General features: G+C 40.8%; 1 protein-coding gene across 1 annotated transcript in view; it reads left to right on the forward strand.

Moving 5' to 3' along the window:
• AHRR (aryl hydrocarbon receptor repressor) overlaps window positions 1-17054 on the forward strand; it is a 46496-nt gene that overhangs the window by 11808 nt on the left and 17634 nt on the right. The window contains exon 3 of the mRNA XM_053363020.1: window positions 3441-3622. Within this exon, the coding sequence (XP_053218995.1) occupies window positions 3441-3622 (182 nt within the window). The remainder of the gene's footprint in view (window positions 1-3440; window positions 3623-17054) is intronic.

Here is a 17054-nt window from a genome sequence, read left to right on the forward strand (position 1 = left end):
TTTTTTTATATATATAATTTTTATTAACAAACCAATCAAATCACATTAGTTCCAAATTACAAAACCGAATTTTAAATTTGTGTTGGGGGTACCCATGCTTCGAGCTCAAAAAGGGTCCAATCATCTCTTATTTCTGCTGCTTTGATGTTCACAGTTCTGTCCATTCCTCTCTTTGTTGTTTTCCTTTACAAATCATCTTTCAATTTTCTTGTTGTTATCGTATTTTTTTCCTTTCTTTATAACCTCTGAAAGTCTCCACAAGCAAGTTGAAACGAACGTTGTTATAGTCCTGGGTGGATTTTCACATTAATCCAAAAGTCATATTCAGACGGCAGACGCCATTTCGACATTTCCATAAAATACAGTCTCAGCGTCTGCTCATTAGCTTTCTCAGACCTGTTGCTCCAACATCAATCTTTTCAGGGGGTTCTGCCAGATCACACGCAGAGTCAAATATGATAACAAAACTGTGGCTTCCTCCCCCTCTTGACCGTCAATCCTGCAACAGAGCCTGTCTTGTCATGGCGGTTCTCTTTTAGAACTGCGTCATCCCAAAAGCCTTCCATTTCCTTTCCAGATCTTCCACAAAGCAAAGCCTTTAGTTAATAATTCATTTCCACACAGTTCATTATTCGATCTCACTTGTTAGTGGTCATTGCAACGGTTCTTCTTGGGGGGGGGGGGTTGTTAGGTAATCACATAGACACGGAGACGGTTTCGAAAATCCAGCCCACAAAGTGATCTGCGTGGGAGTGAACTGGCCCAGGCGAGGTAAACCTTGCAAACCCCTGATCTAAGCCACCTTGAGCTCCATGGAGAAGAGTGTGGGATATAAATGCAATAAATAAAATAGTAAAATAAAATTAAAACCACGGCTTGACTGCAGACGACACAGGCTGTGTCCACACTCCCATTTGCTTTGCACTCACTGTGTTTCCAATGCTGAGTTTTCATTTTGTGTTCATATGGCTTACTCAAAATGCATAGGTATTCTGTACTTTGTTACAAAAAACACTACCATCTGATGTGTTGTTTCTCCAACCAACTTCACACCAATTGGAGTCCTTAAGCAGTTCCTGATTTGTTTCTAGCTACAGTGTGAAAACCATTTCTTAGGCCTGGGGAAGACATTCCCTGCTCCATCAAACAGTAATTAATTGAAGTTGTGCTGATGTGAGGAAATGCCCCACGAAGAGAACAGCTTCAGTCTGCTTTAAGGCAATAGAGTGAACAATTTCTCTTGTTGTTGTTGTTGTTTGGTCATTTAGTCGTGTCTGACTCTTCGTGACCCCATGGACCAGAGCACGCCAGGCACTGCTGTCTTCCACTGCCTCCCGCAGTTTGGTCAAACTCATGCTGGTAGCTTCGAGAACATTATCCAGCCATCTCATCCTCTGTCATCCCCTTCTCCTTGTGCCCTCCATCTTTCCCAACATCAGGATCTTTTCCAGGGAGTCTTCTCTTCTCATGAGGTGGCCAAAGTATTGGAGCCTCAGCTTCAGGATCTGTCCTTCCAGTGAGCACTCAGGGCTGATTTCCTTCAGAATGGAGAGGTTTGATCTTCTTGCAGTCCATGGGACTCTCAAGAGTCTCCTCCAGCACCAGAATTCAAAAGCATCCATTATTTGGCGATCAGCCTTCTTTATGGTCCAGCTCTCACTTCCATACACCATTGCTGGGAAAACCATGGCTTTAACGATACGGACCTTTGTTGGCAAGGTGACGTCTCTGCTTTTTAAGATGCTGTCTAGGTTTGCCATCGCCTTTCTCCCAAGGAGCAGGCATCTTTTAATTTCTCTTAGTGTCCTGTATATTAAAGGTACACGCCAGACTTTAAATTGGTGTAAGAGCGTAGTCTAGGTATTCTCCATACTTTTCTTCTTGTTCCTTCAACACAAGTATTTCGCTATCATTATCTTTAAAATGTATAAGGATTTTGAGGCTAACTCAATTTTTAAAGAATTCAGTCTATGCTTCAGCCACTAACAAAGCTTTTGCAGCTCGGGTCTGAATTTTGCAAATACATATCTTTTATTAACCCAAGGGGTACTTTGTTGTAAGATTCTTTTATGTGTCAGAGTGTAGGTAAGAATAGAATAGTGGTTGCCTAAACTCATAAAGTTATTATGTTCTACATCATTTACCTCAGCGCTGTTGAGGAGAAGATCCAGTTCCCTCATACTGTACAGCAACACTCAGTACAAGTTACTGGACTATCTTCAAACTTCATGAAATGAAGTACCGGTACTAACCAAGAATTATTTCAGAGTGTTAATTCTATCATGCAACAGCAAGCTATCACTCTGCTTTGGGACACATTTTAAAAAGCAAAGCCTGACTAGCTTTTCAGATAGGGAAGTTTTTAATGTTTGATGTTTTATTCTGTTTTAATATTCTGTTGGGAGCCTCCCAGAGTGGCTTGGGAAACCCAGCCAGATGTGCGGGGTATAAATAATAAATTATTATTATTATTATTATTATTATTATTATTATTATTATTATTAATTGAATAACTTTCTAAAGAAATGCCTGAAGTAACTGATACTGTAGTTTGATGTCTTGTTTATTCTGTTATATTTTACTCCAAGAAGACCCATTTATCCTAAACAGAACCCAATAAAGCAGACATGTATATTCAAAATATTTTTTTGAATGTGATCCCATTGAGATCCCAAGATGAAATTTTGAGGGTAGTTCTTAGAAATATTAAATAATCAATAAAAATTTTGGAAATTTTTAATCATTTTTTTAAATCACTTTTTAAAATCTTAAATTTTGTAACTTAACTTTAAAATTTAAAGTAAGCACATCATGTGACCTGTCATATTAAAGCCCATGAAGTTCTGAAGAGATCAGTATATTTAGTTTTGAAATTCTGGGCTGAGTTTTTAAGGTTGTTGTGTAGTCTGGCAAGGCCAAAATTGTCATTTTTAAAAAAAAATTCAAACCCTGATAACTCAAAAACAGGATGAGATAAAAAAATTAAAATTTTAGATTTAAACTTAGTTTTGATCATTCAACAAGCGTACAAAATATTAAGAAAATTCGAATACACAAGGTAAAGAAATGGATCACTTGATATGGAATAAGTGTTGGAAGCTACAGAAACTGGGGACTGGGAGCAGTGTAGGGGTTTGTGAAAGGATTTGGTGACACAAGAAGTTGGAGATGATGGTACACATAAAGGTAGCGGGGAGAATTTTTGCCAGTTAAGCAGCTTTCAAAGTTGGTGATTTTTCTGTGGAAATGTTTGGGTTGAGAGAACTGGCACTCCAAGCCGTTTGTGTATGACCCCCTAATTTACACATTATATATTAATCGTTTTTCAAGGATGCCAACATTTCCTTCTGTTTCGGTATTAGAGAGCGGATACTGGCAGCTGTCATTGCCAGTGAGCTTAAGACGGTGGATTTTTCATAGGGCATTCTCTCCCCGAACAGGAGGCCCACGCATGCGAATGGGAAGTCTAACCCTTCAAAAAGACACAGAGATCGCTTGAATGCTGAGTTAGATCACCTGGCCAGTCTCCTGCCTTTCCCACCGGACATAATAGCTAAACTGGACAAACTCTCCGTCTTGCGTCTCAGCGTCAGTTACCTTAGAGTCAAAAGCTTCTTTCAAGGTAAGGCTTCAGATCGTAATAATCTTTCCTTGGTGTCTGAGGGAATATTGCACAAGTTCTCAGAGACCATGTCTACCCAGATCTCTACCAGGAAGAGTGGACCTGCTCCATGATGCTAGCGGCTTAGGGCCCTTGTATCTATGGAATCGCCTCTCCTGGTCTGCCCCGCAGAGGACCTTAAGGTCCATGAATAACCATAGTTTACAGGTCCCAGGCCCTAAGGAAGTCAGACTATCCTCCACCAGGGCCAGGGCCTTATCAGTGGTGGCTCCAACCTGGTGGAACGCTCTGTCCCATGAGACCAGGGCCCTGCAGGATTTAACTTCCTTCCGCAGGGCCTGTAAGACAGAGCTATTCCACCTGGCTTTCAGTTTGAATTCAGCCTGATCTTTTATTTCGCTTCTCTTCCCTCCCCCCCCCCTTTATGAAGATCACCTGCTCTGAGACCCCACAGCTAATTCTCCCTTGGCCTCCTCGCTGGCCCAAGTAGGACCAATTCAGCCAGCTATCCCTGGGGATTATCTAATTGATTTTTGATTTTTATTGTTATTCATGTTTTTATACCGTATTTTATGCTGCTTTTATAATTAAGTGTTTTAAATTTGTTGTTAGGCACCCAGACCCTGGTTTCTGAACCGGGAAGGGCAGGGTATAAATAAAAATGTAGGATGATGATGATGATGATGATGTATGCTTGTTTACGTTTTTGGAGCATTTGCTGTGACACCCCCAGAAATGGGATGCCCAGGCCTGTAAGGCTTTGCTTCTTGTGACCTTTGGCTTTGCCTACCCTTCGCTCAGCCAGATGTTCGCTGCCTTGCCCTCTGCCCTGTCCATCATCCTATCAGCTATCCTGGGCTGTAGCTTCCAGTGTCATGGAGGAATTCTTTGTATAGAGTGTGTTTAATACTACTGAATTCATACTTCTGATTAGATGTGCATAGCATTGCATTGTACAAGGCTAGCTACATCTGAACAATGAAATCTGGGTTAAATAAGTAGGTAATAAGCCACGATATGCGTGACTACAGGCTCTCACACGCTGCAAACAAGGCTGGGAGCTGCAGTTAACTTCCTGCCGCATCGGAATTGGGGAACGACGATGAATAGCTTTCAAACAAGTCCTAAGTATGAAACCGTGGTTTAAAGTTTGCCTCTCAATTTTAGCTTGTTTAGAAGACATTAACCACAGTTTCTGGTTCAGACATAACAGGAAGTTCTGGTTACTGAGGTTTCCTGGCTTGCTTTGCCACTTGCACGAAAGGAAGAGCAAAGTGGCTGCATGCTGCAGGTCATGCATATTTCATATTATTATGCTGAGATTTGATAATCTGTGGCTGCTGAATAACAACGTGCACAACTGAAACTGGGCAGATTTTTTATAAATGCCGTGCAGTGTGGACAGAGGGATCATCGTGCCCCGTACTAAAAGGTTCCTGTAGAGATCACACTGCTATAACATGAATGTGAAGTGCTTTGAATACTTGGAAGTGCTATATATGTTTGTGTCCTCTTATTAAAGTTTATAAGTGAGAGCGCTTGATAATGTGAGCCACAACCTGCGGTATGGAGTGTGTGTGTGTGTGTGTGTGTGTGTGTGTCTGTTTGAAGAAGCACAGAACACACACAGGTTTGTTTGGTTTTTATATTAATATTCACATTTCTAAGTTGCTTTTTGAGAACTTTTAGACAAAAGTGCCTTACAACCTGTTACAAAATTATATCGGAAAACAAGATAAGCATAATTCAAATTTAAAAAACCTCACAGTTAACTAATACATTTGCTTAAAAACCAGATTTAAAAACCGTATTGCAAACAAAACAAGCAGCAGCATGTACACATGCACACATCCTAATAGCTGTCCTCAGGGCCGGCCCACCCATGAGGAAAGGGGAGGCAACTTCTTCAGGCAGCAGAAGCCACAATGGCTGCAGCGTGTTCCTTGGAGGTTGGATCTGCTGCCTCCTTGGCTGCTCCCATCCAGTGCCACCACTTGGCAAATAGGAGCCACTAATGGTCTCCTCCCACCCTTGTTCCCAATGTAGAGCTTTATTCCTCCTTCGTTTCTGATGCAGATGTTCCCTCACACCTTCTTCCCTGGCAGGAGGGCACCATTTTGAGGTTCGCCTCAGGTGCCAAATTGTCTTGGGCTGGTCCTGGGTACCCTAGACCAAAGGCCTTTTAGAGTTACACAGTTCTTGTCAGATAGTGATGAATCAACAGCCATGGAGCTAGTTCAGCCTTTCTTAAACCTGGGTCCCCAGATGTTGTTAGACTCCAACCCCTATAATCTCTGACCACTGGTCCTGGTAGCTAGGGATGATGGGAGTTGTAGTCCAACAAAGTTAACATGACCAGAGTAAGGAGAAATGGCAGGGGATGGGATAGTTGGGGGAGAAGCATAAGGTGAAATTTATTGGGAAGGTCCTGGACAATTATGTGATTAATGGTAATCAGACTGAACGTCTGATTATCAAAGCGCTCTGAGATAAAGACCTCAAATTCTCTGATCAAGGCCGTTTTCTGCTGTCTGCGCCTGGGGGCTTAGTCAGGGGCTAAAACAAGGTGGTGAGCTGAGGAACCAACATCTTACCCAAACACTACGTAAGAACCCGTTGTGAGTATAAGGTCTGCACCCTCTCTTTCTTACACATTTTTGGGGAAGGAAAAATATAGCTTAAGAGATATTTCTTTGTCTGCATCCAGTGTGGCAAATGTACCTTTGGATCTTCCATTGACTGTTGGTATTGTTCAATAGTTGATGGCTGAACAACTAAAAATGATTGAATTAATGTTTGATGAAAGGGGGAAAGAAAATGAGTCAGAGAGAGATGAAATGGAAAATGGAACTGGAGATTACTTAGAGGCTTCAGACAAAATTGATGAAAACGTGGCAGGACTGGAGGATGAAACAGCAAAATTGGAGAAAGCAGCTGGTGAAATGGCAATGCCTTTCATACAGAGGCGTGGAGGAGAAGGGGAAGATAAAACCATAAATGGTCATCTGGATCTGACATTAATCATATCGATGATGTTGAGAGAGAAAAAAAAGGCTTTGGAAAAACTTCCGTCCTGGCCTTTCTTCAGTTCTAGCAGAGAAAAAGTATTCTGCATACGATTTGGAGCTAATTCATAGAATGATGCTACTAATATGTATGGAAAAAGAATGGAAGAAACATAAGTGGATAGTCCTAGAGGAGGAGATCGGAATACAGTGGTGCCTCGCAAGACGAAATTAATCCGTTCCGCGAGTCTCTTCGTCTTGCGGTTTTTTCGTCTTGCGAAGCACGGCTATTAGCGGCTTAGCGGCTATTAACGGCTTAGCGGCTTAGCTGCTATTAACGGCTTAGCAGCTTTAAGAAAAAGGAAACAAACTCGCAAGAACTCGCAAGACGTTTCATCTTGCGAAGCAAGCCCATAGGGAAATTTGTCTTGCGGAACGACTCAAAAAACGGAAAACTCTTTCGTCTTGCGCGTTTTTCGTCTTGCGAGGCATTCGTCTTGCGAGGTACCACTGTACTATGTTAAAGAGTACAGGGAATGGAAGCATGAAAGGAAATGGAATTTGAATTATGGAACTGGGCATAAACTAAGGGATATATAACAAGAAAAGAATTGTGGAATATTATTCCAATATGTGATCACAGTAGAGAGATTTTAACATGGAAATGGACAAAAGAATTTACTAGTACTCAGTATGGAGGAATAGTGGTGGGAATTAATGGAGTTAAAGTTGATATTAAACAAAAAGCACAGTTGACATTTACCAACAACAACAACAATTTGGGAATCCCTCTTGGACTTGAGTGGGAATGAATTCGAGACACATTTACGTAAAAGAAATATTGTTTAACAGAAAGTGGAGAAGATGGATATTACCATGGACTGAATGTTAGAAATATTTCCCCCCTTTTTATGTAACTAGCAGATGGAAAATCAGAGGTCCTTTTATATTTCTTTATTGTTTCTTTTTCTTCTTCTCTCTCTCTCTCTCTTCATATTTCTGCTTCCTTTTCTCCTTTTCTTTCTTTTTTGTTGTCATCTCCCTTCTTTGTTTTCTTCTTTTTTCCTTGGTGTCTTCTGCTTGGGCCTTTATTAAGGTCCAGTGATTGTATACTCATGGAGGTGGTTGGTGGTTGATGTCCTCAGCATTTGACAAGCATAGGCAAGGGTGCCAACAGGATTTTCTAAACCCAATAAACTGTACAACTCCCCATTCCACCTGCAATCTATTAGCAAGAGCTGGTGATAGCACATACAGGGGCAGACTATAGTTCTCCATAAGCAATTAAAAAATAAGCCAACGATTTTGTTTCAGAACAAACAGAACTTTACTGTCTTGAATGTTGGAATGAGCTACGTTTTGGCGCACTGTATAATTTAAATCAAATGTTCATTGATGTGCATGATGAGGCATCTTGCAGATTTAGAAACAATTTAGAATATTTTGTTAACAAAGTGTCTGGTGTTTCACCATCTGAAAATATTTTCAATAGAAGTTGAAGTATGCCATTGTTGACTTATGTGTAGAAACCTTACACGTCAGGCTTACGTAATTACAACAATATGTGCAATGTTGCCATGCACAAAATTATCTCCTGCTGCCTACAAAATAGTATCAGTTATGTACAACTGGAGTAAACAATTAGAGGATGCTCCATTGAATCATTACAAACTGCATCCAAGATCATTATTCCTTAACCATCCAAGATCATTCACCTTTCCAACCAATAGTACTGGCTATCTCATCCTCAATCCTCAATCCTTTGCCAATGCAATTTAATTTTTAAAGGTTCGTGTCCTGGCAGGTGTATTTCCAGAATTCTTGTTAAGGTGCATGTATATATCTATTAATTAAAATCAGGACTGATCTGAGACAGCAACTGTTTTGGGATAAACAGATAATAATGCACAGAAGTGGGGATGAACAGCAGTGCCTCCCTGTTACCTTACCTTCTCTACCTAGCGGCCAATTCATCTCTTTATGTTTATATGGTTATATGGCGTTTTCACCAAAAGTCTTCAAAATTAACATGCATATAAAATTAACATGCATATAAAATGATAAATCTAAACTTGGCAGGAAAAACCAAAACAGCAGAAGCGAAGCAGCAAACCTGAATTTTTTTAAAAAAAAAAACCCTACTCCAAACAAAACCATTTTCGCTGAACTTCAGAATGTCTGTAAAATGAGGTCCTGATGGGTGTCCTGGGGGAGAGGATTGCAATTCCTAGGTGTCACCTTCGAGAAAACCCTGTTTCACTTCAGCACTAGCTGAACCTCTTGGCAGCTTCTGAACATTGCGCAGAACTTCCATTGCTGATCTCAACAGGTGAGCAGATTCATGTGGAAGAAGGTGTTCCTCAAATACCTTGGTCCCAAACTGGTACCAAACTGTGCACTTGGCCAATGGCAGACTCCTCTCACTGCTGCTAGGGAGGAAGTCTTAGCTAGCCCTAGTCTTTTCTTCTGAGGTCCCCTCATGAAGAGAAAAGATTGGTTGCAGAATGGAAGGAAGGGAGGGTTTTTGGTTAAAGTTTTCTCTCTTCATGGGGACGCGGGTGGCGCTGTGGTCTAAACCACTGAGCCCCTTGGGCTTGCCAATCAGAAGCTCAGTGGTTTGAATCCCTGAGACGGGGTGAGCTCCTGTTGCTCGGTCCCAGCTCCTGCCAACGTAGTAGTTCGAAAGCACACCAGAAAGTGCAAGTAGATAAATAGGTACCGCTCTGGCAGGAAGGTAAACGGCATTTTCGTGCACTGCTCTGGTTTTGGTATTTCATTGTGCCAGAAGCGGCTTAGTCATGCTGGCCACATGACCCGGAAAAACTGTCTGCAGAGTAGACAATTCACGACTGGACTTAACTGTCAGGGGTCCCTTTACCTTTACCTTCTCTTTTCATACATGGCAGAATCTATTACTAGATACTAGGGCTTAAAACATTAGGTGGTTGATTAATCACCTGATTAAGTTAGTGGGGCCGAGTTAAAGGTTTGTGATAATTTTTTAAACATTTTTTGCTTTTTGTGTGTTTGGTAAATTCCATGAAAATATCATGCTACAGACACAATTTTCATTTTCATATACAGAATGCCTGCAACTCATGCACATTTAACTTGTGCGCATTTAGCTTTACACATTGGGGGAGGGGAATTAAAATAATTGAAAGGGGGTGGAGATGGAGGGAGTTCCAGGAAAGATAATTTTGGCTTTAAGCTTGATCCCTGGAATGTAACCCCATGTGCGTTGCAGGCCTACTATATACTTAAGGTGTTCTATATCATTTTAAAGATAATTTTCCAGAGTTTCATGATCTGGTAACAGGTTTTCAGAATGGCAATTTACACATGAGCAAAACATGAAGCGTGTCCTGCACGTTGCCTCAGAATTTCTTTATTTTTTTGGTAAAGTTCAGTTGAAGACCTCTTCAAGAAAATGAGAGAATAGATTAATGAGCCCTTATTGTTTGGTGTACTGAGAAGAAATGTTATGTTAGGGACAAAATCAAGACAATGAAACTTAAGCTGGTTGAATGTGATATATTAGTTGCAAAAACATAACTTCCCCCCTCAACAAATGAAAAGAGAAACCAATATGCTTTAACTTTATTCTCTTCTTTAAGTATACATGTTGAGATGAAGTGTGTTTTACATGCCACATTTGATGGGGGGGGCACCTTACACAGCATAAATGTGTTGTCATATTTTCATCCTTGAGAATTTAATAATTATTAGGGAAGCAATCTGATGCACAAGAAACGAATGCAAAACAAGCCAGTGTAAATTAAGCTGGAGTAAAGTTATAATAGATCCAAACTCCGTTTGAGGTGCTACAGAGCACTATTTTATCCCCAGAGCTATTTAATATCTATATGCAGTGCTTTCCCCCCTAGAAAAATAGGTACTCACCATGAAGTTGTTGCAAGTAAGTGCCACACTTTTTAACAGCAACAAAACGAGTTGCTGCTACTGCGTATCCTTGAGTACCTTGAGAATAATCACTTGCACTTGATCTGGAAACTGCAATTAGTGCAGAATATTAGTGCAGAATATTGCGGCACAGTTGCTGCCTGGAGTAAGGCACATTTGCTCAGAGATCTGCACGGGTTTGATTTGTTACCAGGCCAAGTTCAAGGCATTAATATCAGTGTGCAAAGCCCTTAACAAGTTCAGGTCAGTTTATGTGCCCACTTGACAGTTTCAGTCTATGGAACTGGTTTGTTAATCTGCAGTTGTTAGTTATTGCGGTGGTACCTACAGACTGGGACTCCCTGCCTGTTTACATTTTTAGATGGGCCACTCCAAACATGTTGACATCAGTGCATATTAGTCTCTTTTTACTTTTAATTATTTTTAAACATTTAAATAATTTTAAGTTCTTATTGATAATTTTCCTATTTCTTGCAGTCCGCTTAGAAGTTTTACTACAGTCAAGCAGTGTAAAAACCATGCCTCCTTTAATCGTAAAATTCCCACAATTGTGGGTGGGTGTTTGAGGGGAAGAAATTGTAATTCCACTGAGGATGGGTCAACGTCCTCCATCATCTAGGAGGGCAGCTGGATAGCTTAGGTGACCCAGGGGGGACAACGAGGGCTGCTCTCCCCGTGCAGCTGTCCCACTTTGCCTAATGAGGGTTGGCAATATTTTGGGGTTCAAAGACTGCATTAATTGTGCGGGAAGAGTGGTTGGGGGACACATACCGGTGTCAGAGAGCAGCCCCCTTCATCCACCCATCATATTTTCATTCTCTTTCTCTCTCCCCAAACCCCATCTCTCTCCTTGCTAATCTATCATCCATTCATTCTTTTCCATTTATTTATTTTTGGCTTGGGGGCCACATATAGCCCCCAGGACACAGATTGCCTACCAGTGACGTAAGGCAGTAGTTTTCAACCTTTTTGAGTCCACGGCTCCCTTGACCAACTACATTCTTTCTGTGGCTCCCCTGTGGGGCTCAGGAGCCCAGGTATGTCACCCCTTGCTTGTAGAGCAGGCAGCCCCTCACCCTTTTTCGAATAGCCTCCCTTGTGGAGTGTTTCCTCAGCCTCTTCTCCTTGAGAATCCTCCGGGCAGCCACTGCTGGTCTCTGAGCTGCCTTCCTGCCTGCCCCACAGGGGCCTGGGACTTGCCTGTCCATTCCCAACAGCAAAGGCTGGCTGGGCTTTCTCACCCGCTTGCTTGCTTAGCCTGAGGTTACCTTGGCTGCTGGTAACCAGCACCCCCTGACCAGCCCCATAGGCACCATTCACCTGGGGAGCTTGTAGCCAGGGCTGCTGCAACCAACAGCACGCAAGCCTTTGGGAGGCAGACACACAAGTGGGCATCAGAGGAGGGAGGGAAGGAAGGAAAAACGGAGAGCAGTGTTGCCCGCATCACCTCTGACCACCATTCAAGGCACGCCAGGGTGTCACGGCACCCTGGTTGGAAACCACTGACCCAAGGAATATTTGCTCTATGTGAATAGTAAGAAAGTTACTACTTCTTTGAAGAAGTGGAACTTGAAGCGCTCTAGGTGTAAATAGTGTGGATGAAAAGTTTCATAAAACTAATTTTTGAAGTATTTGCATTTTTATGCCGGTGTCTTTTTGGAAAACACTTCGTTGGGAGAGAGATTATAGCACTCTGAATACTGCCCAATGCTGTACAGTGGTACCTCGGGTTACATACGCTTCAGGTTACATATGCTTCAGGTTACAGACTCCTCTAACCCAGAAATATTACCTCAGGTTAAGAACTTTGCTTCAGGATGAGAACAGAAATTGTGCTCCGGCGGCGTGGCAGCAGCAGGAGGCCCCATTAGCTAAAGTGGTGCTTCAGGTTAAGAACAGTTTCAGGTTAAGAACAGACCTCCGGAACGAATTAAGTACTTAACCTGAGGTACCACTGTATTGCTAATGAGGTTTTTATGCAGAGCTGTATAATCACCACTAGATGTCCTCCCTGCAGTTGCTCCTAATGTCAAAACAAGGTATCAGGCAAGGTTATTAAATGCAAATACTTCAGAGTAATTTCTAAAAGGAAAATAGTTCAGTTCATTAGAAATAATAATTCTTTAAAAGCCTTGTGTGTTTAAAATCACCTTCCAGAAGCAAAGGAAATCTTTCTGGCATTTTCATGAAAAGTGAACTACTTCTGTCTATCTATTTATTTCAATAATTTCTATCCCTTTTATGTGGTGTGCACAGTCAGCTTACAACAGCTATAATAAAAATAAAATCAGTAAAAAATGATCATATAACAAGAAAACTTACTTAGAATGTCTGTCAAAATAAAAAGATCTTCACCAAGCAAGGGAGTTTCAACAGGAAAGGAGCCGGGAGGGGAGTCTGTCAGAATTGGGCCCACAGTACCGAACCCATGGCTCCTGGTGGATTCAGGCCTGTGTCTGAACCATGGAAGCTGGTGAACAGTGACTTCCCCAAAGGCCTCAGGTATCTGGCAGGCATATAAGGAAGAAAGCCGTCCTTAAGGCATGCTAGAACCCAGTTGCTAAGGACCTTTTAAAGTAACGCAAGAACCTTGCGCTTGGCACAGTAGCATATGGGCAGCCGTTGCAGTAATGTTCTGGCAGAAGTCAGCCTGCCCCCACCAACAGTCTGGCTGCAGCATTTAGCACCACCTGAAACTTCTGGCATCTCAAGGTGCAGCCCACCTTTCCCACTTCAGGGGCACCAAGAAAGTGCAAGGCTTTTTGTTGCTTGGCACGCTCAATAACAGAACAATGGTGTAACTAAAAACAGTGCCAATCTTGTAGGCACTGTTGCTGTAGTCCCATCCTCTTAACCATGCCCATTTAACAATACCCCGCCTCCCGTGACCCTTATTCAAAGGGGATGATAATGCAGCAACTCTGCTGAGTGATTTTATTGTACCAAACTTTTCAGAATTTTGTTTATATGTGTAAATAAAGGTTTTGAGATTGATAATGCAGCAGTTACTTCTTTCTTGGCAACGTTCTGAGAATACAGCCCAAACTTTTTAATTTTTTAAGTGATGGCTTACACTTGGTGGTTGTGTACGACCACAAAACCGGATGCTGGTACTTTGAACCTGCCCTTATTGCACTCATTTTCATTGCTGTGACGAGAGTGGTTCCATACTTCATGTGGCAGGCATGTTTGATACATGTGCACCAATGTTTTTGGCAGCACATAGAGTGTAGACAAACTGCACATCTGGAGGCCCCAGTGAGATGCATAGATACCCAGATGGTTAATGGCATGTGTAAATGTATTTATATTGTCCATATGTTTGGGGTTTGCAAACCTGTATAGCAGCAGCAACATTAAGAGAGAGGTAGGCAAGCGCGGGAAATCGCTGTTCACTCCTTCTCACTCCTTGAATCTTTCTCCAATTGCTACAAATGGTCTACCACTAACAAATTCTCCATAGGGAAAACCCCGCTTTGTAAGCTGAAAAGCAGAAGCAAAAGAGAAGGAGTTGCGGTCAGAGACATGAGTTCTGATTTGAGTTTTCACTTGCCTGTTGTGTGCTTGATGCGACTGGGCTTTAAATATACAGTTGTGTGGAAATTCTTAGCCATATCCTTCAGGGCTCTTTCTGAGCAGACCCTGTAAACTTCTTTGGGAACTACTTTTGCTTGAAAAGTGGCACACACATTTATTAAATAATAAAGCTGAAAGTGTCATAGGCACTTGCGACCAGATAATGCCCACCCAGTGCTTGATCTAGTCGTTGCCTTCTTAAAAGGCTACATTCTTTGAAAGCTGATGTGAAAATCCCAAAAGACATCTCTTCCTCATAGAGGGTTGAGTCCAGAGATATACCCAACCTGCCTAGGACATCAAGAGATGCAGCCTCAGAACTGGTAGTGTCTGCCAGAGTTGACACCAAGGAAAGATGGACATGACCAGATAGACAGATAGATATAGAGATAGATAGATAGATGATAGATAGATAGATAGATAGATAGATAGATAGATAGATAGATGATAGATAGATAGATAGATAGATGATAGATAGATAGATAGATAGATAGATAGATAGATAGATAGATGATAGAGAGAGAGAGAGATGATAGATAGATAGATAGATAGATAGATAGATAGATAGATAGATAGATGATAGATAGATAGATAGATGATAGATTGATTGATCACAGCAACAAATGTGCTTCATTTAACTGTTTTGTCTGTTCAGTTTACGAAGAAATGTGATTGTGCAAGCATCATGCACTATGCTTGCAAGGTCTTGGTAATTCGCAACTCATTATTGTTGTCCTGTTATAATTATGTTACATGTTATATTGATATTAAACATGATATTTCTCATGTTTAAAAACATTCTGTTTTTAATTTACCGGTACATGGTATTGTTGATACTGGTAACTTATGTGCAGCTATGTTGTTTTACTAGAGAAGGAAAGGTCTGAACGAAGGCATTATTATTATTATTATTATTATTATTATTATTATTATCATTATTATCATTATTATCATTATTATCATCATTATTAACTAAATAGTGTAATACTTCTTCCATGTATGTTATTTGTATGGCTTCTTGGGGTATATATGATTCCTGGTATTACGTTGATACAGATTTATTATTTTTTCTATAGATGAAGAGTTAAAACAATTTGGAGCTAGGGATTGCGTGACTGTGGCAGACTCAGTTGCAACCTCAAAAAAAACAATGTGGTTATGAAACTGATCTTTTGATCTGAGGAATAGAGGTCTGATCCATGGTAGATTTGCAGTGTGTAAATGAGCTACTGCCTCTGCCTTCTTCCTGGCTAAGACAAAATGTCTTTGGCTATAAACCTGACCTTCCGGGTCAGTCACGAGTGGAAAATTTCTAAGGGAAAGATTAATAATCTAGTTTACAAAATTCCTATTATTTTCCGGTAGCTCCTGAGTATTTTGTATAATTCTCCTCCTGTTTATATCATTCTGGCTAGCATTTTTATACATTGAGTGATAAACATATGTATAGACAGTGGGGTTCAATGGAAATTAAAATCTGTGTTTGGAAAATTTAGAGCATTATACTGAAAACAAAGCCATCGACTCAAGCATCTTCCACACTTCCTGTGTGCTTGTGAACACACATCTGCTCACCAGATGATTGACAGAATTTATAGCATTTTATAGTGTTGATTACCTGCTCAGAGGAATGAAGATTTGCCTTGACGGAGTTTTCCCAAGTGTAACTTTGTTAAAAGTATTTCACCCGGGGAGATTGAGCAGCCCTTGGCTAGATGGACCAAGAGATAAGGTAGCATCATACGTCATGTAAGACAGGTCAATATTATTTTTTCCATATTGCAAATGGAGTATTGCAACAGAATGGCTTCCCTAAGCCTCAGGGCAAAGGTTGAATATAAAACGGGACTATCCAGATTCATAGTTCAATTTCCAAACTGCAGTACTATAACAGAGTCAGCAATGCCATATATCCAGAATTTACAATCAGCAGGTATAGAACCAGTCTTCAGAAATGACATTCACATGCAAAATGAGTCTCTGTTGAGTCCAGGGAGGAGACGTATCTTGATGGGTGCAAAATAGAATGGCAGGTGTGTTGCTTTTGTTTCCCCCCCATAAATGTTATGTTAATGTGTTATATGTCCCCCTCTTTTTTCTTCCCTTATGGTACTTGTGTGTTTGAGTGATTATGTGTGTATTGCTGTAAGTTGCTTGGAGACCTTCGGGTGATAAATGTACAATAGGTTTAACAAAAAGAATTGAAATGGATAAATAATATAAAGGCTGAGTTGAATTGCAAATGAGTAGAATATTGTTTATTATTAGCATTATTGGTGTCACTATTGTTGTAGTTGTGAAATATGTTGGATATTGCAATAGGTTATGCTTAATTAATTTGCTTAATTAATTATATATTGAGCAGTCTACTTGCTTTAATTGTTCTTTTGTATGATTTGGAGTTGGCCGCTGGCTAAGCAGTGAAGTTTTTATTATGTATTTCTTTGTTTTTTTATCTTGTATGTTTATGTTGTGAACCGCCCTGAGATCTATGGAGGAAGGGTAGTATACAAATTTAATAAGTCATAATGAATAATAATAAAGATTTTGAGATCCAATAATACAACTTGCAATCCTCCTGCACTTAAACTATGTGGCCAGCCCTTTATCTGGATTCAATGGCTAAAGACAGGCATCGCCAGGTCAGTTCATGTGATGGCTAAATACATTGTTCTAATGTATTTTTAGCGATAAAGGCCTACTTGAATCTTTCAGCACTGAAAAAACCATTTGGGTCCCAGATCTACTATCCTGAATCAAGCGCTCCGTGTATAAATGCTTCTCATTGCAGGTTTAGCCCTCGTATTTGTGTTTAACACTTGGAACATCTTTATTTCCTGCACATTTAAATGACTTTCTTGTCTTAGAAATGTTTCTAAGCCACTGTGGGTTACACTGTCAGTTAAGTGTTCATGTATGCAAGTTGT

Source organism: Podarcis raffonei, chromosome 13, assembly GCF_027172205.1.
Source record: "Podarcis raffonei isolate rPodRaf1 chromosome 13, rPodRaf1.pri, whole genome shotgun sequence".
In the NCBI taxonomy this organism is placed as follows: domain Eukaryota; kingdom Metazoa; phylum Chordata; class Lepidosauria; order Squamata; family Lacertidae; genus Podarcis; species Podarcis raffonei.